The sequence below is a fragment of the Gopherus flavomarginatus genome, chromosome 3, assembly GCF_025201925.1.
Source record: "Gopherus flavomarginatus isolate rGopFla2 chromosome 3, rGopFla2.mat.asm, whole genome shotgun sequence".
Lineage (NCBI taxonomy): Eukaryota > Metazoa > Chordata > Testudines > Testudinidae > Gopherus > Gopherus flavomarginatus.
Genome location: NC_066619.1, coordinates 283353047 through 283378679, shown reverse-complemented (window position 1 = coordinate 283378679; position 25633 = coordinate 283353047). Strand labels below are relative to the sequence as shown.

The 25633-nt window shown below is 42.2% G+C and overlaps 1 protein-coding gene across 3 annotated transcripts in view; it reads right to left on the bottom strand.

Moving 5' to 3' along the window:
• The window catches only part of EXOC6B (exocyst complex component 6B), a 435787-nt gene that overhangs the window by 186893 nt on the left and 223261 nt on the right, over positions 1–25633 (bottom strand). For all 3 annotated transcript variants that reach the window (XM_050943361.1, XM_050943362.1, XM_050943363.1), the window contains exons 9-13: positions 9123–9206; positions 8916–8962; positions 5308–5428; positions 2407–2478; positions 1724–1821 (exon numbers count right to left, since the gene is read on the bottom strand). In XM_050943361.1, coding sequence (XP_050799318.1) covers positions 1724–1821; positions 2407–2478; positions 5308–5428; positions 8916–8962; positions 9123–9206 — 422 coding nt within the window. The remainder of the gene's footprint in view (positions 1–1723; positions 1822–2406; positions 2479–5307; positions 5429–8915; positions 8963–9122; positions 9207–25633) is intronic.

Here is a 25633-nt window from a genome sequence, read left to right as displayed (position 1 = left end):
TCATCGAGCCCTACATCATCAGCTCCTCTGACGCATGTGCTAAAACAAAGACTCCCTGAGGCAAACCCCTGGGCACGCTATTGCCCTGCCAACTCCATTTCAACCTTGGTCTTCCATATCTAAGAATTTTATCACTGATCTTCCCAATTCCCAGAGCCACACAACTGTGTTGGTCATTGGCAACCTGCTTATAAAAAGTCACATTTTGTGCCATACCTCTGCAGTGAGAATTTGAAGGTAACATCCCAACTGTTTTACAACCATATCTGTAAACTCCATGGTCTACCATGTAACTTTACATCTGATCGAAGACTGAAGTTCATTTCACATGTCTGGTGAGAGCTGTTTGAGCTCCTGTATGTGGATTAGCATGTCTCCTTGGCTTATCACTCCCAGACCAATGGACGGTTGGAATGAGTGAACCAAATACTTGAATAATACCATCACTGCTTTATCAGTTACCACCAGGATGACTGGGTTTTGCTTCTTCCTTTTGCTGAATTCGCTTTCAACAACTCTGACCACAGATCAACCCACCAGAGTCATTTTTACACCAACTATGGTTTCCACCAACCATTTTATCCATCCATGTCACAAGTCATGCAGTCTCCAACCTAGTTGGACACTTGCACTGCATCCAGGAGGAGTTGAAAGCCCACCTAGAATCAGCCAGAAAGGATTACAAACATTACACTGACCTCTGTAGGCAGGCAACCCCTCAATCAGGGTTGGGGATGAAATATGGCTCTCCACACAGCACTCAACCTTCACGAGAAGTGGATTACTGATACCTTGGCCCACTGTGGGTCATCTAGCAGATCAAACCTGTACTCTTTGAACTCTAATTGCCCCAAAATATGAAAAGACACCTGGTATTCCACATCTCCTGGCTGAAAAAGCATAGTGACAACACCTTTCCCAGAAGAGTTCAATTGCCTCTCCATCCAATATGGTCCAGGGACATGAGGAGTACCTTGTGAAGATCTTGGACTCCAAAGTTCACCGAGGGAATATCACTTACTTTGTTGATTGGAAGGGTTATGGTCCAGCTGACTGCTCCTGGGAGCTGGCCAATAACATACATGCAACTGCCCTACTTCGAGAAGTCCCTCAGTCACATGCCAATAAACCAGGCCTGAGGACACCCGGTAGGCATCTTTTTTAGGGGTCGAGAGGGAGGGTGGAAGGTACTGTGATGAATGTTCCGAGCTTGATGAGTCATCCCTGAGCCTGAGTCTTTTGAGCCTGACGAGTCACTTGAGATAATTACCTGCAAGGCCTAAGGGCCCAGTTAATCCACAAGCAAAAATCTGACCAGGTAACCCCAAGGCAGGTATATAGGCTCGATATGAAAGCAGCCACTCCAGTTTCCTCAACATCACTACCTTGCTGGGAATGCTCCCAGGTAATAGTTAGTTCTGACAGACTGCTCCTGCTCCAGCCTCTGCCATGCCTCAGCCCTGGTCTCAGCCTGTGTCCTGCTCCAAACCCTCCTCCAGCCAAGGTTGGTTGCCCAGCTTTGTTTGCAGCTATGTTGCTATTTCCTCTCCCTCTCCCAAGATGGATAGGCTGCACCAAGTTATAGCAAGTTTAACATGGGCTGAATTTTAGACATAAGCATGCTGTTAGTGTCCCTTTAAATAAAAATAAAAACAAACGTTTTAGCCTGAACATAAAATCTCTGCAAGTAAAGTCTTGCCACCGTGTATAAAAAGCTTCTTACCTGAAAACTCCTGACCATTTCTTTAGCAGAGTCTCACTATATTGGTCTCTGATTTCCAGTAGCATGTCAAACAGCTGGTTTACAGGGAAGCCATACCCCTGCATTGAGAAACGCAAGCACCTTCATTCAATAAGAAATGCTAACACTGGGATTTACCAAAAAAGGAGTCAATTCTACACTTCCATGACAGTCATCACATTTAATCTGATGCGCGGACTGCATGGCTCAGGTATTTAGTACCTGTGTACTAAACGCTAGGCAGCCCATTCAAATCCAGACTAGATCAGTAACGGTTGAATGTTATTGGCTTTTTCACAGGCCTGGCTCCTAGAACAGGTGTGGACATCCCAGAAAGCCCTGTCACATTCAACTCCCTTGTAGGCAGTCTCAGCAGAAAGGTCAAGGGCCTACTCTGAACCCTAGAGGTGGTCTCTCTGGGTTCAGGTGGACCAATCACATGGGTAAGGCAGCGTGGGCCACTACCCACAGATTAACTGCCCTGTGCAAACAGTGTGTCTGCCTCCTGGGCTATCAGTCTGATCCCTGAATTCACACACCACAAAATAAAGAAACAGACATGACATGGTGAAGCAGTGCCCATCAACCGGTTTAAATGGCGGACACCTTTCACGAGCACTACAGATGTTTAACAAGATGTACATCAGCATCTGACAGTCACATACCTGGAGTGTATCTGCAAACAGAACTATGAGGTTCTTCAAGTCTAATACCAGATTTGGGTCAGAACAATAAGACTAAAAAGAAAAAAGGGGGAGGGGTTGAAAAAAGTTTGAATTGTTACAAATAGAAAAAATATCCACACATACCCTTCTGTAATCCTTCATTTTCTGTAATAGTATATAGACACTTGATACAACCTTATTATTGGTAGGCTTTTAATAGCCTTTTACTATACAGCGTTTGGTCACATCATGATACACTGTCATAGAATACAAAAATACTGAAACATTATCCCATTCCAGAACATGTTGCAATCAAAAGCTCTACAGGACACACAAGGTTTTCAGTTGCTGCGTAGATACCCCAGCAAGATGTCTTTAAAAGTACCGAGAAGTTACTGTATTTATAAGGAGACTGAGAAGGGAAAAGGTGCAAAAGCAGTGCACTGACAGACCAAAGACACCGAATGTTATCTACTGCTGAAAAAAATTGTTAATTACATTATGTCTACTGTTAGCCAGGTCTTGCAAAACAGAAAATATCCCCAAAATTCAGGGTTCTAGCAACATGAGGAAAAAACATTGCATGTCTAGGTGTCAGCAATATTAATGTCCATACGATGACATAAACAATTACTACAGCTCAAGACACTAGTCAGAAAGATACACAGCCTACTGAGAACAGCTGATGAAAATCACAAATTAGATCATACATCCTCTTTGCACATAATCTTTATCTTAGCAGACTACCCTGCTAAAGAGAAATATGCAAAATTTCAAACAGACTCTTACCAAATATATAATCAGTGATCCTAAACTGGAAAAAAGAAACACAGAGATTTCAAGTCCATTGGGAAACTCAAGGAGCAATGACTCTGTTAATCAACGTGACAAAGAAACATTTCCCAATTCACTGCCCAAAAAACAAAGTAGGAAAGAAAGATAGTTCCCTACTACTCTCAGAAATGATAAAAGATCTCCCACTCAAAAGTAAAAAAGAAAACCCAAGCATAATCCTGGCCGAAAGGACAGAGACGAAACAGGCTCACTAATGCAACAGCCTCCCACCAAATCAGAGATGAATGATAATACAGGATGGACATGCGGGGTAGTTATGTTGTTGCCAAAATAACTGTTTGGTGCCAAGATAATTTGATGATGACTGTAATATAAATGCTGAATGACTACGTAAAACTGCATAATTGTTGTAAAACCTATTCCTATCAGACACTTCATGTAATAAATTGGGCAACACTTGTCATGTTAGTAAAGTTATTAAAATTTAAAAAAACGGAAGTGTTTTAATTTGTTTTGCTCTCGCGGTTTACACTGCGCTGCCAGAACCCCCTGATTAAAAAGAGTACATCTTTGTGATAGAAATCTTTGGGTCTATTTTCTCTTTACATATCCCCTTCCTTAAGGCACAGAATTAAACAGCAAAGTATATCTCTAGTTAATAAAGCTGCCATGCTATGGAAAACCATAGCCATGGGAAACATCTGCAGATGCTCATCTGTTTGGTTATCTGAACATCAAGTTTGTAGCATGGATTCCCTTAACATGTTCATAACATGAATTAGTCCCATCTACACTGGTAAAACCAACCCCCCATTTTGTAACATCGTTTGTGCACAGCCACATTACAACTGTATGTCCAAAGAGCTGTAATTGTACAGTAGATAAATGTAAATCTGAACATGATTTGAAAGGAAACAGCATATTGTCCTCCACATTATGCAATTTTTAGGCTTTCCTGTGAGCAGGTTACAGAACTGTGTTGGAACTGGCTAGAACAAGGTTTCAGATATGGTTCCAGCTGACCGTGATTCCAAGAATAGCAGTATGGAAATGTTAACATGGGGTTGAAGGCAGTTTCAATGAACAGAGTTAAATTGTAGTAGCAATATAACTTTATAAACCTGTTCAGTAATCTGCTAGTGTGAACAGGCAGCAATGATAATGCACTACATGATGCAGTACCCAAAAGCAATTTGCAGCTGTCTGAGTCTTCTCAAAACCCACATTAAGGATCACAATAGCCAGTGGAGATTCTTCAAGGAAGGCAGGGTACAATGTGCCTATCTCAGGTAGCTAGATACAATAGAATGTGTACCTGCCATAACTCGAATTGGAAACAACTTGGTGTGTCAATTTCATTTCCCTCTTTTCAGCTATCACCAGCCTTCACTGAGAGCGGAGTGGCCATGTTTTATTGTTGCTGTTCCCCCAAAGAGACGTTTCTAACTTTCAACTGATTTTAAAAGGACATAAAAAGTATAGTGCTAGTGCATGAGAACCTGAAAATAAAACTGACCAGTTTATTTTATTATGATTATTATTATTTTACCAAGCTGAGAGAAATGCCAGAAATAAACAAGTCACCTAAGTGGTGAAAATAATTTTTTTAAAAATACTTTCAGTTTTACTCATCCAAGACATTGTAACATAGGGAAGAAAATCTACTTTTGTCTTTAAAATGATGATATTTAACCTTATAGTGTGTCTTTCACTGGCATTTATTTCAATGGAATACCAAAAGATCCATGTTTTGGTTTAAAATATAGTACTCCAAACAAAATGTATTAATTCAGTGATGGAGAATAAGTAAACTCCTCCTACCGGTGCATTCCAAAAATGGTCGACCAAATAATGGAGAAATGGAAATGTGAAGCAGTATTTATTATTTTCAGTCCCGCACACAGAGGAGAGCTCAGTGCAGGATGATTTGGACTATCTAGAGCTATGAGTGCTGAATAAACCCTTATCAGTATATTATTAAAAAACAAACAAACAGACAGACAAAAAAAACACAGACAAGAAACAACAAAATAAAAATCTAACTCCCAAAGACTCAGATTGTTGAACTGTTGCTGCAAATATAATGAATCCGTGGCTTTTACTTACTGAATGTGTTCTTAGTGCGGCAATAGTTTTTGACAGAGCCATTTCCCACAGTTCATCGATATAGGCTCTATTGACCAAGCCCTGGGTCGTATGTAAGATGTGATCTTCAACTACAAAAAAGCTAACAGAGGAGAAGGCACAGCTGTCAGATGATAGAGTCCCTATGACATCAACATGGTTTTACAAACATCACATGCAACTGACACATGCAAAACTAGCAAAACCCTTATCTACCCTCCTCCTGCCCAAGAAAAGCAATCTGCTGCCCAATTCTGTCTATGCATACAGAAATAAACACCAAGCGATAGACAGATATAAAACTCCACTGAACATTTCAACTGATGTTTTGAAACAAAGCTTTAATTTGTTGCTAGCAGCCAAGAAAGCTGGTAAACATCATATTTAAATTATGTGTCAAGGAGACAGGTTTAAATAACGTCACCAAAATGCAACACAGACCCCACAACACAGTTGTCAGAGGGCAAACGCTTCCTATAATTTTTCCTACTGACCAATAGTTGCCTTGTGATCAGTTATGCTGCAGCAGAGGAAAGACAATTTGGGAAGATGCCCTGTCCTGCATGAAAGGAAAGGGAAGGACAGTGGGATTATTGGAGTGGAGGGAACTAATCAGCAGTGACTTGCCTTCTTGGTCATTTTCCTGCATTTATAAACTCAATCCATGCATTTGTTTAGACTCTGGCTTTCAGGTCTGTGCCAACTTCCCTGCTCCAAAATGATCACAGTTTTTTTTTAAAGCAGTGCTAAATAAAGTAAACCGGGTCTCAAAACATGGAATAAGAATCAGGTATTTTCTGTACATGGGATATTTCCAATTGGAGGAATTTTTAATCACAGAAGCATAAGAGTTAGACCTAGAAGTGACCTGCTACATCACCCAGCCCTATCTCTTAGCCCATGTAGGACTGTGCTCTATAGCTCATTTATAAATGTCTTGTCCAGTGTGCTTTTAAATGCTGCAAGCATGGAGGTCTCCACCTAGTCCCTTGAGAAGATAAGAGATCTGACATTGTCAGGAAGTTTTCCTGTCTTTTAGCTTATGTTAGACTTTCCTTCATTTTTTATTATTACCCCAGTGTTTCACCCCAAATATTTCTTCTCCTTCTCCAGTGTTTATACTTTTCACATGTGGAGACTTATGTTCCCCTTAGGCACTGCTCAGTTAATTTAGAATTTCATATTTTTATAAGACAATTATTCCAGCTCCGTGACAGAAGACGGGGCATTGTTCCCAAGAAATGGATTGCCTAAATAAGTCACACAGAAGAGTCTATCAATTTAAACCAGAAGTAAAGCTAGCATCTTCAGCTTTAACCTGTTCAAACTGCTCCAGGCACGCTGCCCATCAGCCACTGAAGTCAACAGGACTATACGTGTCCTTAAAATTGAGTATGTTTTAGTACTTCTTTTGACTGAGGCTAGAGTGCACAGCACCTTGCAGGCTCAGACTCCAAATGGTTATAGAAACACGTGGCATTATTCACGTTGTTATATTAAAGACGGTCAATATCTTCATTATAAATCCCTGTTTATCTGGTTTATAACCAACATAAAATATTGTTCTTGGCTAAAATAAGGACAGTCTTGCAACACTTTGAAATCCTATGTTGAAAGGATATCTACAGATACAAAATATCTTTTTTATTATTAATATGCAGGCATAACTCCTAGTCACATTACTATATCAGTAGGTTTTTCCCCTAATTTGAATTATCTATCCCTCTAGAGGGAAATCAATCCACTCCAATCTCTAGTTACCAAATATTTTTGCCAAATCAGAACAAGGAGTAATAAGTGATGTGCAGTCCATTCAAAAAGCTCAATACAGAAAACCTAGATTATATAAAAGTATCTGCTCAGTGGAGGAAGCCCATTAAGGTATAGTAACACCGCACTTAATGTTGTAGTTACATTCCTGAAAAATGCGACTTTAAGCAAAATGATGTTAAGCGAATCCAATTTGCCCATAAAAATTAATGTAAATGGGGGGGTTAGGTTCCAGGGAAATTTTTTTCACCAGACAAAAACCTATTATTTACATATATATACATACACATACACATACACACACACACACACACACACACACACACACACAGTATAAGTTTTAAACAAACAATTTAATACTGTACACAGCAATGATGATTGTGAAGCTTGGTTGAGGTGGTAGAGTCAGAGGGTGGGATATTTCCCAGGGAATGCCTTATTGCTAAATGATGAACTAGCATTCAACTGAGCCCTCAAGGGTTAACACGTTGTTAATGTAGCCTCTCACTCTACGAGGCAGCACGAATGGAGGGAGAGGAGATAGCACGGCAGACAGACACACAGTGTGTGTGAGACAGAAATGTGCATTGCCCCTTTAAGTACACTGACACCACTCTAAGTACATTGCCTTTAAAAAAAATCAGGAAGTTGAGACAGCAGCTGCGGCCAGCAAGCTCTCTCGGTCCTGAGCCCTGTCCTGTCCCCACCCTGCTCTATATGGAGAAGGGGTAAGCAGGGGGCAGGAGTAGGTGGGAGGGGGACACCCTGAAATTAGCCCCCCTCTTCCACCCTCCCTTGCACAGCAAGCAAGAGGCTCCCGGGAGCAAGGCAGAGGGCAGAAGCAGTACATGGCAGTGGGGAAAGGAACAGCTCTGCTGCTGGCAATTGGTAGCCTGCTGGGCAGCTGCTGCACAGGGAACTTAGGGGAGTGGGGAGCTGACAGGGGGGCTGCTGGTCCACCCTGGTTCCAAGCCCCAACCAGCTAACTGCAATGGGCTGCTCTTCCTGCAAGCAGTGGACAAAGCAGGCGGCTGCCAAACAACGTTACAAGGGAACATTGCACTTTAAACAAGCATGTTCCCTAATTTATCAGCAACGTAACAACGAAACAATGTTAACCGGGAAGACTTTAAGTGAGGAGTTACTCTATTACAAATCAGTGTCACAATGCCATCAGTGTACATTTTACTAATGATTGCCGCTCAGATGGATATAAATGCATGCTGCGATTTACATTCAATCTTGGTTGATGAAATTTCTCCAGGATATTCCATCTTTTCAGGGGCAGCAGCCTTATCTTCTCTTCACTCAAATTTGAGTCATTTTTTGGAAGACTGTTACTAGACTGTAGTCTGTAGTAGTAACAAACTCGTTTTTTAAGCCACAGGAATAGAGGCTGAATGATCACACCAACAAACATCCTTTCCTGAGAAAGGCAAGGAGTGGGATATCAAAGAACTATAATCAAGAGGATTACAGCATCTGCATAATTCAATCAGAATTGGCCTATTCATCTCACTATAGCAGCAAGTTGACATACACAGTGCACAAAACATGTTTACTCTCTTGAACTCACTACTTGCGAAATTTGCAAGCAGTGCACAATAACTGTTCAGCCTGCACTAGTGACACAGCAAAGTTTATGGGTGCAGTAAAATATGACTCTCCTCTTAAATGCTTAGGAAGCACAAACCACACTTTTCCTGTTTTGGCTCCTAAAAAGAATTGTCAGAAAGATCAACATTTCCTTTTTTTTGTGTGCCATTCAATAACACAGCACACACATATTTCGAGAATGTGTATATAAAAAGAATACCTACCCTACAATTTGATTAAAATACTTCCTGTAGCCGTCTAAAGTTTCGTGCTGCAACAAAGAAAAGTGAACCAAGTTTAAAACAAAGAAGGGCAGTAAAACTGGAAACAAATAAGAGACCACACACGTGCAACAATATGTGCAGAGATAATGAGATGCTCCTTTATTAGGCAAAGCATCTTTGATCACAAAAGCTATTAGACAGTCATACCATATTTGAGGGGGGCTGAAGCACCAGTCTAGCCTGTTTTCTTCTCTGTTTCCTGTAGTAGTTCTCAAAGGTTTCTCTGGCACCCTGAAAAACAGATCAAATGAGGTCAAGTTCCTGGCCTTAGCATTAACTCCAATCATCTCCACATAAAACTGTTGCTTTTACATGTTAAAAGTTGATTTACACCATTTTTTTCCAACCTCAGTGTCAACATTGCTTTAAAAAGCTTGATCCAAATACCAGTTTGTTCTGGATATTTATATAGGTAACTATTTTGGCACAAGTATTTCTGAAGAATCCTGTTATGTTCACAGACACACGGACTTCCAACACTACTGTGCAACATTTCTGTATGCACTGCACACTTACTGTACTGCAGTGCAAATCACAGAATCTCAGGGTTGGAAGGGACCTCAGGAGGTATCTAGTTCAATCCCCTGCTCAAAGCAGGACCAATCCCCAGACAGATTTTTACCCCAGTTCCCTAAATGGCCCCCTCAAGGATTGAACTCACAACCCAGGGTTTTGCAGGCCAAAACCACTGAGCTATCCCTCCTCACAATACTATCAGATTTTGCAAACTTAAAAAAACCTAAGCATGGTGGAAAATGAAACCATTTCAAGACAGAACAAGCAAACGTTTTGTGAGAAGGAACAAACAATGCTGGAGAAAGGTTTAGACACTTATAAGGCCCCCACCACCATTATATCTGAGCACCCGCAGTAAAATCCAGACCTACAAATAAATACAGGGCTAGAGCTCTGGTCCTACAGTTCTATAAACACAGGCCTCTCCCACTTGACACAAAGGAAGCTACCTCAGTTAAGCTACACAGGGTAAGTGGTTTCCCCTTCACTAGGGAACTTGAGGCGTTTCTATTTTTTATCATTTGGTGACTGCTTCATCTTAGGCATCTTGTCCAGGAGTTGGCAATCCAGTCAGCACAATAAAAACTTCTGAGCACCCTCAGAATCCACCTTATTGAGGCATCAAGACATTCAAATTCTGCCCAGGTTATGTGGCTACTGCAGCACCTCAGGGCATGGCTACACTTGAAACTTCAAAGCGCTGCCGCGTGCGAGTGTGGTCGCAGCGCCAGCGCTGGGAGAGAGCTCTCCCAGCACTGCACGTGCTCCACATCCTCATGGGGTTTAGTTTGCAGCGCTGGGAGCCGTGCTCCCAGCGCTGCGGCACTGTTTACACTGGTGCTTTACAGGGCTGTATCTTGCAGCGCTCAGGGGGGTGTTTTTTCATACCCCCGAGCGAGAAAGTTGCAGTGCTGTAAAGCGCCAATGTAGCCAAGGCCTTGTTTTATCCCTTAGCATTCCTACCTTACTCTGTTACCACCCTCCACTCCCCTCCCCTCCCCATTCCACCCAACCCCACCCTATCCTACCCTTTAGGGCAGGGACAGTGTCTTTATTTACACTTTAAAGACCAAACATTTATTTAGATGCTGCACAAAACAAATGAAAACAACTCCTAAATATTTTTAGTCTGCTCCATGCACAACAAGAGACTTGGGTCTTTTTTTTGTTTAAACGGAGAACGTTAATTAAAAAGCCCAACAATTGTTGCTATACTTCCCACACATAAACCTCCTCCCCATATTATTGTACAAACAGAGGCTGAGTTAACAGCCCCTTTATTAAAAGGTTCTCAGGAAATATGTGCCATTAATATTTCTAGCAGTGCGGTCACACACACTCTCCTCCTTTGTGTGTAGATTATGGAGCTCCAGCTGTTTAGGTAAAATGTATCCATGCTGATTTCATTGAGTGGCCCCTCCAGATACAGTCACCCATGTGCTTGGTGTACCTAGATCTTGGAACACAGTTTTTCACGTTTGTAACATTGGCTCTCTATTTGTTAGAACATCTGCAATGCCTTTGTCCTTACTGAAGGTCAAAAGGCAAATTCAGACTTGGTATAAGCTAATTCAGACCTGGCTTAAAGCTATGACAAATCCCCTGAAGTCAATCAAGTTGTTCCACTCTGTACCAGGGCTAAAAATGGTTTTAAGTCAACAGCAAGTGACATTTCAAAAAGAAGCATTAGGAGCCAGAAGCTGTTTAGAAACAGCCTTTCCCCATGTTCCTCCCTATCTCTCTTCTGCCATTACTGCCATCTGACCTCTCATGCTGTCCCTTCATGGTATCAGCTGGTGTGGGATAACAGGATTGCAAGTCAGGGATTCACAGATTTTAAGGCCAGAGGGGGCCATCATCATCATCTAGTGTCTGACCTTCTGCATAATACAGGCCAGAGAATTTAACCAAGTGGCTTCTGCCTGCATCAAGTTGACAGCTTCTGGTTGAACTTTTAGAAAGACACCCTTAATACCCAGCTCCTTCTTGCAACCTCAGGTCTCAGACCGCCCCTTCCACCTCAACCTAGCTCCTTTGTGAGGATCAAAGCCATTTCTCCGCAGGCAGAATCCCAGTTTGACGATTCCTGCTTGTTATGTCATCAGTGTTAGAAACACCAGCTTCATATTCGCAAGCGGAAAGAAATTAAGGCAGGGAAACTCCAAAACTCAGTGTAAAATCGAGCAACTTTTTTACAATGGAATTTTCCTTTAGAAAGGCACCATCTGGGGATTTAATAGTACTAGCCTCCTTCGGAACTGCAAATGGTGCCCCCACCTAGAGCACTAAAAATCTTCAGACTTGTTAGCTCCCAGACTTGCATAATAAATACATCAACATTTGTCAGGTGATTGTTGTTATCCACTTCCTCTGACCTCCTGGTGACTGGGATGACAGTATTGAGACCAAGATTCTTGTCCCAGCTCCGCCACTGATTTGCCCTGTCACTTTAGGCATCTCATTTAACTTTTCTGTGTCTCGGTTTCCACAATCTCTTTTAGTGCCATAATAATATTTAGCTGCTTTACAAGGGGTGTTTGTGATGGGGAAAAGTTTGAGACCTTTGACAAGTGCAGATTATGGTATTCAAAATGAAGAATCTTTGAAACAATTTCTACACATCTCTGCATTTCCCCAATGCCATGCAGCAATTCAATGGCTATTATTCAAGCACTTTTCAAGACTCAAACCTCTTCATTATGGCCAGAATTGGGTTCCTCTATGCTCCCCACAAATATGGTTCTTGCCTTTTTTTTTTCTTCTTTTTTTAATTTTTTGTTGAATTTAGGGCAGCTGAAAGGTGCAGGACTCATCCTTGAGACTGATGCTCCCTACTAACCCACATGACAAGCAAAGTACCATCAGTAATAACATGAGCTCCTCCACACCATAGCCTCCAATGTGTCTTAGAGGTTGTCTAACTCATTCATCCCTTGGCTACTTTGCTGAAACTGCCAACATGGGTGCAAATTAATACCTGATGTAGCAGTGGCTTATATGATGAGGATTTTGTTGACTAGGAACTGGCTTGAAATGACCAACCCAAATGGCCAAACTTAAATTTATTCATTCCAATAATAATTCATTCCAACTGGCCAAACTTAAATTTAAAAAAAAGCTGTCATTACCAACATGGTCCGGATTTGAACTTATGGACAAGAGTAGTGGTTAAAGACTCTGTATCCCATTTCTATGACCCATTCTAGTCCCTTCGCTTTTATTCTTATACATTCCTTAGGTCAGAAATGCAGAATCACGATCCTCAGATTGCAATGTTCATTAGGACAAAATTTATTCCAGCTCATTTTAAGTTTCCTTTGCTAACCTCTCAACAGTTGTCTTGTATCATCTCATTTTACATCTCTGCCCCATATATGGGCCTTGCCAGACTCAATTCTTCTAAAAGAAGGCCCTAAATTGGCACAATGGGTGGTACAAACTCAGCTACACGACAGCATCAATCATCCTCAGACCACTGCAAGACGAAGGCCCCCTTCAGTAAGGTAATTGTCTATCTTGCTAAATGGTTAGTCAGAAACTTTTCCACAAACAACTAAACCAGGTTGTTGGCAAGAGAAAGTCTGTCTATTGACTACCTCCAAGGGTGAACCTACCAAAACTCACCTCTGACAGCATCATTCAGATTCTTGATTGAAACCACCCAGACTAACATGGAGCAGTCTCCTGTTAACACTGATTTCACAGAGCAAGCTCACACTAAATTCTAGTTTTTCCTTCCCAGAAAAAAATGTTTAGAAAAGCAACCACAACTGATTGGGTGAGTTCCAGCAGTGTACAGCACCCTCTGGGAAGGGCAAACAGATGAGGTTAGGCACAATCTTCAATGCAGAAGGCAGCACATGGGATTCCTTCAGTCACTGAAACCAGCCACTGCGATAGCTTTATACAGAGTTTTCTGAGAGTCATCTGGTGGTTAATTTCCAATTATTTCCTGTACACAGAGGTTGCCACCTCATCAAACCATGTAGATGAGATTTTGAGGTGACCTCAAGTGATTACTGAAGTCTTCAAATGCAAGTCACTAGAAGCACAACAGCAACTTGAAACTGGTCAAACATTTTAATGAGTAACTAAAAGACGACCTTAATCCATGATGAAGTTTCTGCTAGGAATAGCCCTCAACCATTCAGTTAAAATAAGGCACATTTTTACTCATCCCTCAAGATGCACAGCTAAGAATTCTACTTCTTTTCCATACACTCCAAGGGAAAAGATGAGAAGAGTCCCAGATATTGTCCTTATCCCCTCCTACTATTCCCCCAGCCACCTGTATTCCATCTTCCTGGCATTCCATACCCCTTTTTGCTCAAGCCACCTAGTGACTCCCACAGTCTCTCTGCTACCTCTGACAAGGTCGTACTCTCATTGTGTGCGCTCTAGGGCACGTAATGCACCTTGGGGCATTACCCTTCGAACATGCTACCTAGGCAACGGGGCTTTGCACAGAAGGTGCCTTTGGAAAGCCTACCGCACTCAAAAGCCATCAGTGCAACCAAGCATCTGACTTTCTTCAACCCACTGTTTGAAGGCTAAATTACCAGCTTTGTTTTTTTAAAATGTTTTCTATTTGTCTTTCGTAAATCCTCTGCCCATCAACAATTATTTTATAAAATAAAATAAGGGGGCGCGGAGAGCTGTTTGTCGAAAATTAAATATTTGAGGCAGCTTTACAAAGTTCCCTCCTTTTCTTTCCAAAGTAAGCAGAGCTTAAGACTGACAAACACTTTCCTTTGGAAATCACTCGAGAGAGTCTGTGTGTAGAAGTGTTATTGCTTGACTTTAAAACTGAGTATTGAGATTTGGGCCTATATCATAAACTAGCCTCTCCATTTTTGAATGAACCTCTTTATCCCCCGCAAACTTCTATACTTAGGATACTTAAGAAAGCAAATGCCTCCATGTTTCAATCTATCAAATGGCTTGAGTCCTAGATTTGAAAGGGCTGGAGGGGGAGAAACAACTTATTTGGAAGACATTAAATTTGAACAGAGATCCTAGAGATCAGAGACAGACAAGACATGCTGGTTCATCCCACTGATCTCACAGTCAATGCCAAATTGTTCCCTACAGAATCTCATCCAGTCTATTTTTAAATGTCCCAAGTAATGTGAACCAAGAGATTATTCCAAAGCATAAACCCAGCTCTCTCAGGAATTCTTTCCTGATATTCCTGATATGAATCAGAAGTGTGCCCTTGTTGCCAAGAAGGCTAATAGCATATTGGGCTGCATTAATAGGAGGGTTGCCAGCAGATCGAGGTGATTATTCCCCTCTATTCAGCACTGGTGAGGCCACATCTGGAGTATTGTGTCCAGTTTTGGGCCCCCCACTACAGAAGGGATGTGGACAAACTGGAGAGAGTCCAGCGGAGGGCAACAAAAATGATTAGGGGGCTGGGGCACATGACTTACGAAGAGAAGCTGAGGGAATTGGGCTTATTTAGTCTGCAGAAGAGAAGAGTGAGGGGGGATTTGATAGCAGCCTTCAACCACCTGAAGGGGGATTCCAAAGAGGATGGAGCTCGGCTGTTCTCAGCGGTGGCAGATGACAGAACAAGGAACAATGGTCTCAAGTTGCAGTGGGGGAGGTCTAGGCTGGATATTAGGAAAAATTATTTCACTAGCAGGGTGGTGAAGCACTAGAATGGGTTACCTAGGGAGCTGGTGGAATCTCCATCCTTAGAGATTTTTAAGTCGGCTTGACAAAGCCCTGGCTGGGATGATTTAGCTGGGGTTGGTCCTGCTTTGAGAAGGGGGTTGGACTAGATGACCTGAAGTCTTTTCCAACCCTAACCTTTATGATTCCATCAACATTTTTCCCCTTTAAGTTTATCCCATCCTGTTAATAATATTCCCCTGTACATCCCTAAACAGTTTCTCATTCCTTTTTTCGTTCTGCACTCCCCAAATATTAGGAGGTGTGTTTTTCCTGGGTTGCTGCTTTGCTAAACTGTACATATTTTTACTCTTGATCTATCCTCAGTCTAGTCAGCCCTCAAAAGTTGTATTTCTTTCTCTTCTGTGCTTCTTCTATTAGAGAAGTGGCCAACCTGAGCTGGAGAAGGAGCCAGAATTTACCAATGTATACTGCCAAAGAGCCACAGTAATATGTCAGCAGCCCCCCATCATCCCTCCTGCCCCTGCGCCTCCCACCCACTGGCAGCCCTGCCAATCAGCGCTCCCCCTCTCTCCCCACACCTCCTGATCAGCTGTTTCACAGCATGCAGGAGGCTCTGGGAGGAAAGGGAGGAGCGAGGGCACAGCAGGCTCAGGGGACGGGTTGGAGTGGGGGCAGGGCCTGTGGCAGAGCCAGGGGTTGAGCAGTGAGCACCTGCCGGCACATTGGGAAGTTGACACCTTAGCTCCAGCCCTGGAGTCGGTGCCTATACAGGGAGCCGCATATTAACTTCTGAAGAACCGCATGTGGCTCCAGATCCACCGGCTGGCCACTCCTGCTCTAATACATCAGAATCGCTCTGGCAATAAGGTGACCAGAAGTGAATATTCTCTTCGATTGAGATTCTTGAGGCGAACATTGTAAGGCTTGATTCTAATCCTTTAATCATTCTCATGGCTCTTTTCTGAACCCTCTCCAATTTATCAACATCCTTTCTGAACTGTGGGCATCCCAACGGAACATAGTATTTCAGCAGTGGTCACACCAATGCCAAATACAGAGGTAAAATAACCTCTCTACTCCTGCTTGAGATTACCCCATCCGTGCATCCCAAGATCGCATTAGCCCTTTTGGCCACAGCGATGCACTGAGAGCTTGTGTTCAGCCGATTATCCTCTACAGCCCCCAAATCTTTGTCAGAGTTACAGTTTCCCAGGACAGAATCCCCCATCCTGTAAGTATGATCCACGTTCTTTGTTCCTCGATATATACATTTACATTTAGCTATATTAAAACGCACACAGCTTACCAAGCAAATTCAGATTGCTCTGTATCAGTGACCTGTCTTCTTCATTGCTTACCCTGCCTGCAAATGTTTCTAAAAGCAGCTGTTTCACCCTGCATAAATTCAGTACTCAATAACTAGTACATTAGGCATGTCTGTAAAATCTATTCATCTTTTTTAAAAAATAGAAAAAGACAAATATTAGTGGCCTAACAAAACAGAAGTCACATTGAAAATATTATCTTCACACCCGAAACATCTTGAATCAACTAGCAGCTACAACTGGACAGAGAGAGAGTGAGGTTTCCAAGGTATGTTTCAGAGGATCTGCAACTCACTATGAAAACTTTCCCCCAAAGCAGACTATTGTCTGCGCAAATGTTTTTTTATATCTCAGTGCCTGTCTCTGGGGTAGACAGTAAGCAGAAAAGAGGAAAAAACCACACGTGCTTGCTCATTTATTTAGATTTATTTGATTGGAACAGATTTCTCTCCTTCTCTGCCCCCCACCATTCAAGCAGGCAGCCAAACATTCAAAATTACAGTCACAAACTGCACATTTATTCTAATCACCGGTCCAGGAAAAGCCATCAATAACACCATGTGTTTTATAAAATTACTGGGCAGAACTTTATTTTTCAAATTAGCTTTGGAGCATCCAGTTCAAAACTTGGCAATAAGCGCCAGATAATTAAACTTGTTGATGATCACCACATCGGCTGCCATAAGGGAAAATGAAATATAATCACACACAGGCAGATGCAAGATTTAAGGAACCAAAAAAAGCTATCGCTAAGGGGTAGCAAAGGTGAAAGTGCATCCAGTTACGAATTACATGAGGATAGTTACAGTAAGTTTCCTGTTTTTACTTTAATATATATTTGCATCTAATTTATTTTTCCTGCCATTTCAAATAATTAATGCGCTGCTCTAATTTCTAAAAAGGTTCACAACTGCATGCCTAGCAAAGCGTACTGTGGATCCAAAACACGCTGAACATGTCATGTCTCACTAGGATAACCAAGAGGTTTAAGTGGTGGTAACCCCGAAACAGAAAACCATCCAATGTACAGAATGTACTAATCATTTAAGAGCTGTGTAAAACACGGTAGTGATAACACTTTGCATGGATGCAGTGATTGTCAGCTGAGACACTCCAAGCATTTTACAAGTATTTTTTAATCCTCATATCACCTTTAATGTCCGAGGAGGCCAGGCAGGACTTCTGTAAGATCTCATGCAAAAGAGACGAAGCAAATGGCAGAGTTTGCCATTTATCCACCTCAAAAGCTGGGAGGGCTGGGTTAATCATGCTAGGATTTGAACCCGGAGTTATGAGGAGTCCAGGTATTTCAAACTAAAAGATTTAGCACAGACTTCCTACCAATTAGTGCTTGATTCTGTAGTTGCTCCCCAAGCATAACGGCTATAAACATCGATAAGAATTGTATCTATGGAGTGGCTACAGAATTAGCCCTCTAGTCATTTGGAATAACCTAGGTTTCCAGTCCAAAGCAGCACCGTTAATTTATAGCACTGGGAATCCTCTATCCACAGCTCATCTCATTCTAAATACTGCAGCTTTGGTTTAAAGCAAAGTAAACAGGTTAACAATCAACTTGATCTTCCACTCATCAGTGATAATCCTGAGTTAAAGCATGCTCCCATCTGGATTTATGGGTGTATTAGCATTTGCTACCGTTTGACCAAGTCTTTTCTTAAATTTACTTTTGGCATTCACTGGCTTTTTGATCCTTGTTATACTTTGTTCCACGGTGATTTTCAGTTACACAGAGACTTTCCCTCTCCTTCATTTTCTCTGAGAGACTTACATAGCATCTCAACAAACACAAAAGTGAGATCAGCTCCATCGTTACAAAACCCACTCTGAGCTTTACAAAAACTGTTAAAGTAAGTAAATGAGGGGATTTTTGTACCTATGGAGACCTGCCTTCAGATTACCTAAAGTCACAGGTAGAAATTAACTGGGTGATCTGAAATTGAGGGACATTCTTGCAAGCTCTCTGTGCACAAAGCTAATACCAACGGCCACAGCAGTTCCACGAACAACAAACTTGCAGGACTGGGATCAAATGCTCTGATCATTTTTAGTCATTTATGATCCCAGAACACTCTTTGTGAGTTGGTGATGCCAGGTCTTTGGCCAAACTCCAGTGCTGGAGATTATATTCGGCCAACCTAAACATCACCAGTTTTAACTAGATACAGTATACACTTCCTTCTCTACCTCATTGAGTAGTGCTGCTGTGCATTATTAACTATTACCTTCGCCTGGCTGAAAATATTGTAGTTTGTATCTTGCTTTAATTCATGTGTTTGAGAGCCAATGGTTCATTTGGCACCATATAAATATTAAATCCGGGAAACTACAGACCTGTCTGCTTAACTCCAGTACCCGGAACGATAATGGAGCAAATAGCAGTGCACATCAATTAGCAAACACCTAGCAGATAATAAGGTGATAAGTAACAGTGAGCACGGATTTTGCAAGAACAAATCATGTCAAACCAACCTCTTAGCTTTCTTTGACAGGACAACAAGCCTTGTGAATGTGGGGGAAGGGGGAGTGGTAGGAAGGCTTTGGATACTGCCTCACAAGACTGTCTCAAACAAACTAGGGAAACACAACTAGATGGAGGTACTATAAAGTGGGTGTATAACTGGTTGGAAAACTATTCCCAGAGAGCAGTTATCAGTAGTTCACAGTCAACCTGGAAGGGCATATCAAGTGGGTCCTGCAGGGACCAGTTCTGGGTCTGGTTCTGTTCAATATCTTCATCAATAATTTAGATAATGGCATAGAAAGTACACATATCAAATTTGCAGACAATACTAGTCTGGGCTGGGCTGCAAATATTTTGGAGGATAGGATTAAAATTTAATTCAAAATGATGTGAAAAAAGTGGAGAAAGGGTCTGAAGAAAACAGGATGCAATTCAATAAGGACAAATGCAAAGTACGCCACTTAGGAAGCAACAATCCGTTGCACACACACAAAATGGGAAATGACTGCCTAGGAAGGAGCACTGCAGAAAGGGATCTAGGGGTCACAGTGGACCACAAGCTAAATCTGAGTCAACAGTGTAACACTGCTGCAAAAAAAGCAAACATCATTCTGGGATGTATTAGCAGGAATGTTATAAGCAAAACACAAGAAGTAATTCTTCTGTTCTACTCCGCGCTGATTAGATCTCAACTGGAGTATTGTGTCCAGTTCTGGGCGCCACATCTCAGGAAAGATGTGGACAAATTGGAGAAAGCCCATAGAAGAGCAACAAAAATGGTTAAAGGTCTAGAAAACACGACCTATGAGAAAAGACTGAAAAAACTGGGCTTGTTTAGTCTGAAAAAGAGAAGATTAAGAGGGAACATGATAACAGTTTTCAAGTACATAAAAGGTTGTTACAAGGAGGAGAGAGAAAAATTATTCTCCTTACCTCTGAGGATAGGACAAGAAGCAATGGGCTTAAATTGCAGCAAGGGTGGTTTAGGTTGGAGATTAGGAAAAACTTCCTGTCAGGGTGGTTAAGCACTGGAATAAATTGCCCAGGGAGGTTATGGAATCTCCAGCACTGGAGATTTTTAAGAGCTGGTTAGACAAACACCTGTCAGGGATGGTCTAGATAATACTTAGTCCTTACATGAGTGCAGGGGACTGGACTAGATGACCTCTCAAGGTCCCTTCCAGTCCTATGAATCTGTTTAACAGAGATACAAGTTCCAAGTCTGCTCACACTCCTGTTTCATCCCACCGTAATGTCATTGTCTTTAATGGAGTTACTCTGAATTTACATTGCTATAAGCAAAATTAGAACCATAGTCCCTGCCCCAAAGGGCTGTAACAAACTACAGTAGATAACTATTAGCTCAGTCACAAGAAAAACCATTCAGGCATAATGTGCCTTGCCCCAGTGCCTGTTTGAGTGCAGAAATTTTGGAATCTTGCAAACACCAACCCCAAAAGACTTTGTTGAGCGTGGTGTATTTTAAGGAAAGGTTTGAAGGAAGTGATGGTCATTTGGCACATAAGAAGAGGAAAATTGCTAGAAGCATAAGAGGAAGCACAAAATAAATTGCAAAGAAGTTGGTAAGGTGCTTGGAGACCCCTCAAGATGAGAATAAATCTGGGGAACACAAGGAAACAAGGCTCCAATCCAGCAGAGCATTTAAGCACACACTGCCTAACTTTAAATACAAATATTCCCAATTAATTCAATAGGATTATGTGTGCGCTTAAAATTAAGCATATGATGAAGTACTTTGCTGGACTGGAGCTCAAAAGAAAGCTTCTGCCCAGCCAGACAGCAGCACAGTATGGGTTCATTTCTTTACATTACAGAACGAGCATCATTTTGATGGTGACAACAAAAGGTAAAGCAAAGAGGGAAAAAAATACAGTGGCTATTGTTTCTGAGGTGAACCATCTGCTTTGACATTTACAGAACTACATACACTCACAAGTGGCTGTACTAATTTCTACATGCCTGGCACAACTGAAAACCAGGTACTGATGACAAGAGCAGAGGATTGTCACATTTCCATTCTCCCATCACACTCTTTCTTGTCCTGAGCCCTCCAGTCTAAAGAGAGCCAGTCTTCTTGGTCACACAGCTGACTCTCTGTCTTGTAGTGTTTTGTGCAATTTGGTTTGTTGAGGTTTTATTTAATTCCTCTCTTCTTTCAGAAGGTCCACATTGTGCGCTAGACACTGCATAGGTAAACATCTCCTCCTGCTTGTAGCTCTTTCTATATATACTCAATACTTGTTCAATTATTTCCTCTTGTCCCTCATCAACTCAATGTCACACAAGCCAGAGTAGATAGTATCCACTGTCAGATCCTAACAACCCAGGCCAGATTTAAACAGATGACCTAGTGGGGAAGAATGCTGTATCCCATTTCCAGTCCCCTTTATCAGTTACTTCCCACCCATTTCAACTCCTTGACTTGATTTTGTTTTTTTAACTATTTTTAAGGAAGGTACAGATTGAAGTACGTCCCCTGGAATCTGGACTCTATGGTCAAAGGCAACCTATGACAGTGCTAATCAGGAGAGCAGCAGGGTAGCAGTTAAACACACAGCTTGTTGCTGCCTGTCAGTTGGAGGTGGTCTGAGTTGATTGGCCTTCCTCTCCTGGAAGGAAGATCCAGTACTTCGAAGAGAAGCTTCTTCCCATCCCTCTCCAGATGGGACTGCAAAGCTCTGGTAGACCCTGAAAAGCTTTAATTCACCTCTGATTTCAAGCATATGCTTGTGCGTGTGGGGGTGGAGTGCATGTGTTAAACTGAATTTACAGCGGCTTTTCTACAAAGAGATGAAGATGCACAAGAAGTTTCTCTTGTCTTGAAGGAAGTCAGCCTAACAGCAACTATTCACAGTAGGAAAGTGGATCTCCTTGGACCCGATGGTGGTCTCTCTCATAACTATTGTATGACTCACCAGTTTTCTCACCTCAGCTGCTGATCTGCTTCCAACCACTCTGAGGATACAGCCAAGAACAGGTTAACTATACAGGATGGGTTCTTACAAATAAATAAATAAAAATTCCCCCTTTGGGATGGTTTCACAGCAGCCACTCTCTAAAAGGAACCTGTGTTCCCTCCTCTCAGAAAATAGGGGCATTATCCCTTCTTATTGATTGGGATGGCAGTGGACCATTGTTCTCTCAGTTCAGTCTATAGAAGGAATATCTATTTTCCACTTAGACGGGGTAAAGCCTTTAATTTCACCATCCTGGCTGCAGCTGGAGTTCCCTTTTAACTGCCTGGCCATGGGAGTGAAGACAGTTTTATACAGAGGAAAATGCTGAAAAGGCCACTTTAATATTCTTGCATGTGAAAAGGGGAGCACTTTTCATAGTGCTCTGTAATGAGGGTCAGCGGGATATTACACTTCACCATATGGCTAATTTGCACAGCAGGTCAAATGCTCTATTTGCTTTTTAAAGACGGCCCTATAGATCAAGCGGCACTAAAACAAAACGAAAAAAGCATGAGTAAAAGATGCCCCCTACTGTTCAAGTCTGGAAATTGCCAGGCAGCAGACAAAAAGACCACTGCATGGCATTGCAGTCACACAGACAAGTGCTACTTCATTACATCTTTACCTTTTTAAAAGAGCAAAAAAGTCTTAGTGCGGAAGATGCGTTAGTACAGAGCTCCAGCAAACAAGGCAGCAGGCAGAAAAGGAAAGCTGCTTTAGGGAATCCCAGTTGTATCAATATTTTAATATCCCCACACAGAAACACTTGCCAAACTCCACAGACTACTCAAAACAAGCTTTTACTCCATTTGCTTGCAATATGAACCTGTGCTAACTGCTGTCACTGTTCCAAGCCGTTGACTAGCTGCCTGACCTTCTGACTAACGAGTGCTCTGTTTATTAGCGTGATGGCCCTTGTAACCTATGTTTGTCTTGGCACTTCCTCCTTGCCGTGTCCCAGGCCTGACCTAACGAAGAACTTCCCCTGCAGGGGCCAGAAGCAGTCTGCAGTACTAGAAAAAAAAATCTGATCACTAAAGATTATGGAGCCATGGGGCCTGGACTTTTGAAGAGAGTAAACATTATGATTAACAAGCCTGGCCTTTGTAATCGGCTTCCACCCCTCCCCTCCAGATCAGAGTGTTAATTTATTAAATATTTTAACAAAGGGCCTTTATTACTGGCCTCAGCGTGGCTGGCTCCTTTCATAGCATTACCACCTACATCTAATAAAGCTTTAATTGACTACTGCTTTTCATAACCTCTGACCCAGGATGATAAACAGTTGGGCCATGGCAGCAAAAGGGTAAACCCCAAAGGAGTTTGCATCCTGCTCACGCTTAGCAACCCCCCAGTATAAAATGGATTTGCTTGAACAGAACAAAAGTTTGTGTGTCACTTGCATTGATACTTAATTCTTGAAAAGCACTTTTTCATCTGCAATGTTATTCCTAAAGATTAACTAATTTATCCGCACAACATCCGTTTTAGTAGATAAATGTTCCCATTTTACAAAGAGGTAAACAAGACTGAATGTCTTGGCAACAGACTTGCTGTAGCTCAATCCAAGATGATGGGCTTGATGCAGGAATCACTGGGCGAAATTCTGTGGTCCGTGTTGTGCAAGAGGTCAGATTAGATCACCATGAATTTTCTGCCTTAAAAAAAAAACTATGAATCTATGAGCTGAGGTTTCAAAGACTTGTCCAAGCCCACGTAGAAAGTCTGTATCAAAGCTAGTATTAAAACTCACAAGTTACTGGCTCCCCATCCTGTGCTCAGACCATTCATTCTTAATTAAAACTAGTTGTTTCAGTAAAAGACTTGCCACTTTATTCTTTTTATAGGCACTAGCCTGGAAGATGAAGGAAAGCAGCGAGTTACAATAGGCAGAAAGACTGGGTTCCAATCCAACAACTCTTCCTCCAGGATTATCACAGGAGCATATCTTCTGCAAATATTAAACACACAGCCCAAGGGGGACCAAATTCTCCAGAGCTGGGACAAGGTGCTACCATTCACAAACTGCTGGATGTCCAGGATCTGCACTAATTTGTTTAAAACAGGGCAAATAACCACCACACTGACAATGCATGTACAACTAGAAATCCCAGCATGCAATATTTCATCTTGATAAAAGCATCCAGTCCACCATAGGCTATACCTCCAGTATTTTCCCAGGAGTCAAGCACAAAAATTATGAGATTTGGGGGAAAACCACTCACATTTGGGGGTCTGTTTATCTGCCTTCTGTTTTCTGAGTCTTTAGAGTCCACTGAGGTCACGTTTTTAAGCTTTTCTCCACCAACATGAGGGCTAGAAATGCTCTCTTTAAAAAAAGAGCTGAGATACTCATATAAATCGCTTCTGTGGGAGCTGGGGCTTTAAGTAAAGCACAGAATGCTGCAAAACTCATGATAATATCATGAAGGATACTGTGACAATCTAACACCCTCGTTTATTGCCATGACAGACAGGGCTGGCTCCAGGCACCAGCCCAGCAAGCAGCTTCTTGGGGCAGCCAACGGTGAGGGGTGGGACGTCCAGGTCTTCGGCAGCAATTTGGTGGCAGGTCCCTCACTCCCTCTCGGAGCGAAGGACCAGCTGCCGAATTGCCACCAAAGACTGAAGCGGCAGCAGTAGAGCTGCAGATCGTGATTGCGTGTTTTTTTTTCCCCTGCCCCCCTTTTTTGCTGCTTGGGGCGGCAAAAACCCTGGAGCCGGCCCTGACGACAGACTCCTTAAGCCACTATGTTTTGTAGAGAGATATATGAATGGGGTAAATCCCAAACGTTTTGCCCAACTCCTCTAAAGCAATGCCTACACGGCAATCAGTGCGACTGCAGCTTGGGCAGGCATGCTCACACTCGGTTTAGTCTAGCTAGCACAGCTCAAAATAGCAGTGAAGATGCAGCAGCACAGGTGGTACAGGCCTGTTCAGCACCATGGGTGCCTAGCTAGCCATTGCTGCTTCACAGCTACTCTTAGCCACGCTAGCTAGATTAAAGCTAGTGCTGCTGTGCCTACCCAAGCTGCAATCAGTAAGGACACACCTTTAGTAGTCAAAGTCTGAGAGGTTCTGTGTGAAATCCCCACACAATCTAAAACCACAACAATTGTCAAAAAACAGCTGCACTAAGAATCTAGCAAGAATCAGATTTTTAGGAAATCTGCATGCTTAATTTTGTCTTAAATTCTGCAAAAACTAATCTATATTAGCCCCATTTGGGACAGTTAAAGTACAAGAGGAAAATCTTGCATTTCTGGAAAGTACATCCACTGATCACTTGGCCCTTTTCTCTATGAAGCTGTGATCAGGCCACCTATCAGGTGTTTCAATGTCACTGTTCTATATTCTCAGTCAATCTAAAATTCCCCATTTACACCTTTCAGGTTATGCTGAGCTGCCCCATTGTTATAGTCCCTCACAGAGGTATTTACTCAAACATGCTCAGGGAATGTCTACACTTACCAGTAGATTGGCACTGCTGCAATCGATGCAGCAAGTGTCCATTAACGTGTCTGGTGAAGACATGCTATATCAATAGGAGAGCCCCGCACCCCCCAATCAATTTGTGTACTCCACCTGCCCGAGAAGCATAAGGGAAGTCGACAGGAGATGTCCTCCCATTGACACAGCGCAGTGTAACCACCACAGTAAGTGGATCTAGCTCCATCGACTTCAGTTACGTTAGTCACGTAACTGAAGTTGCGTAA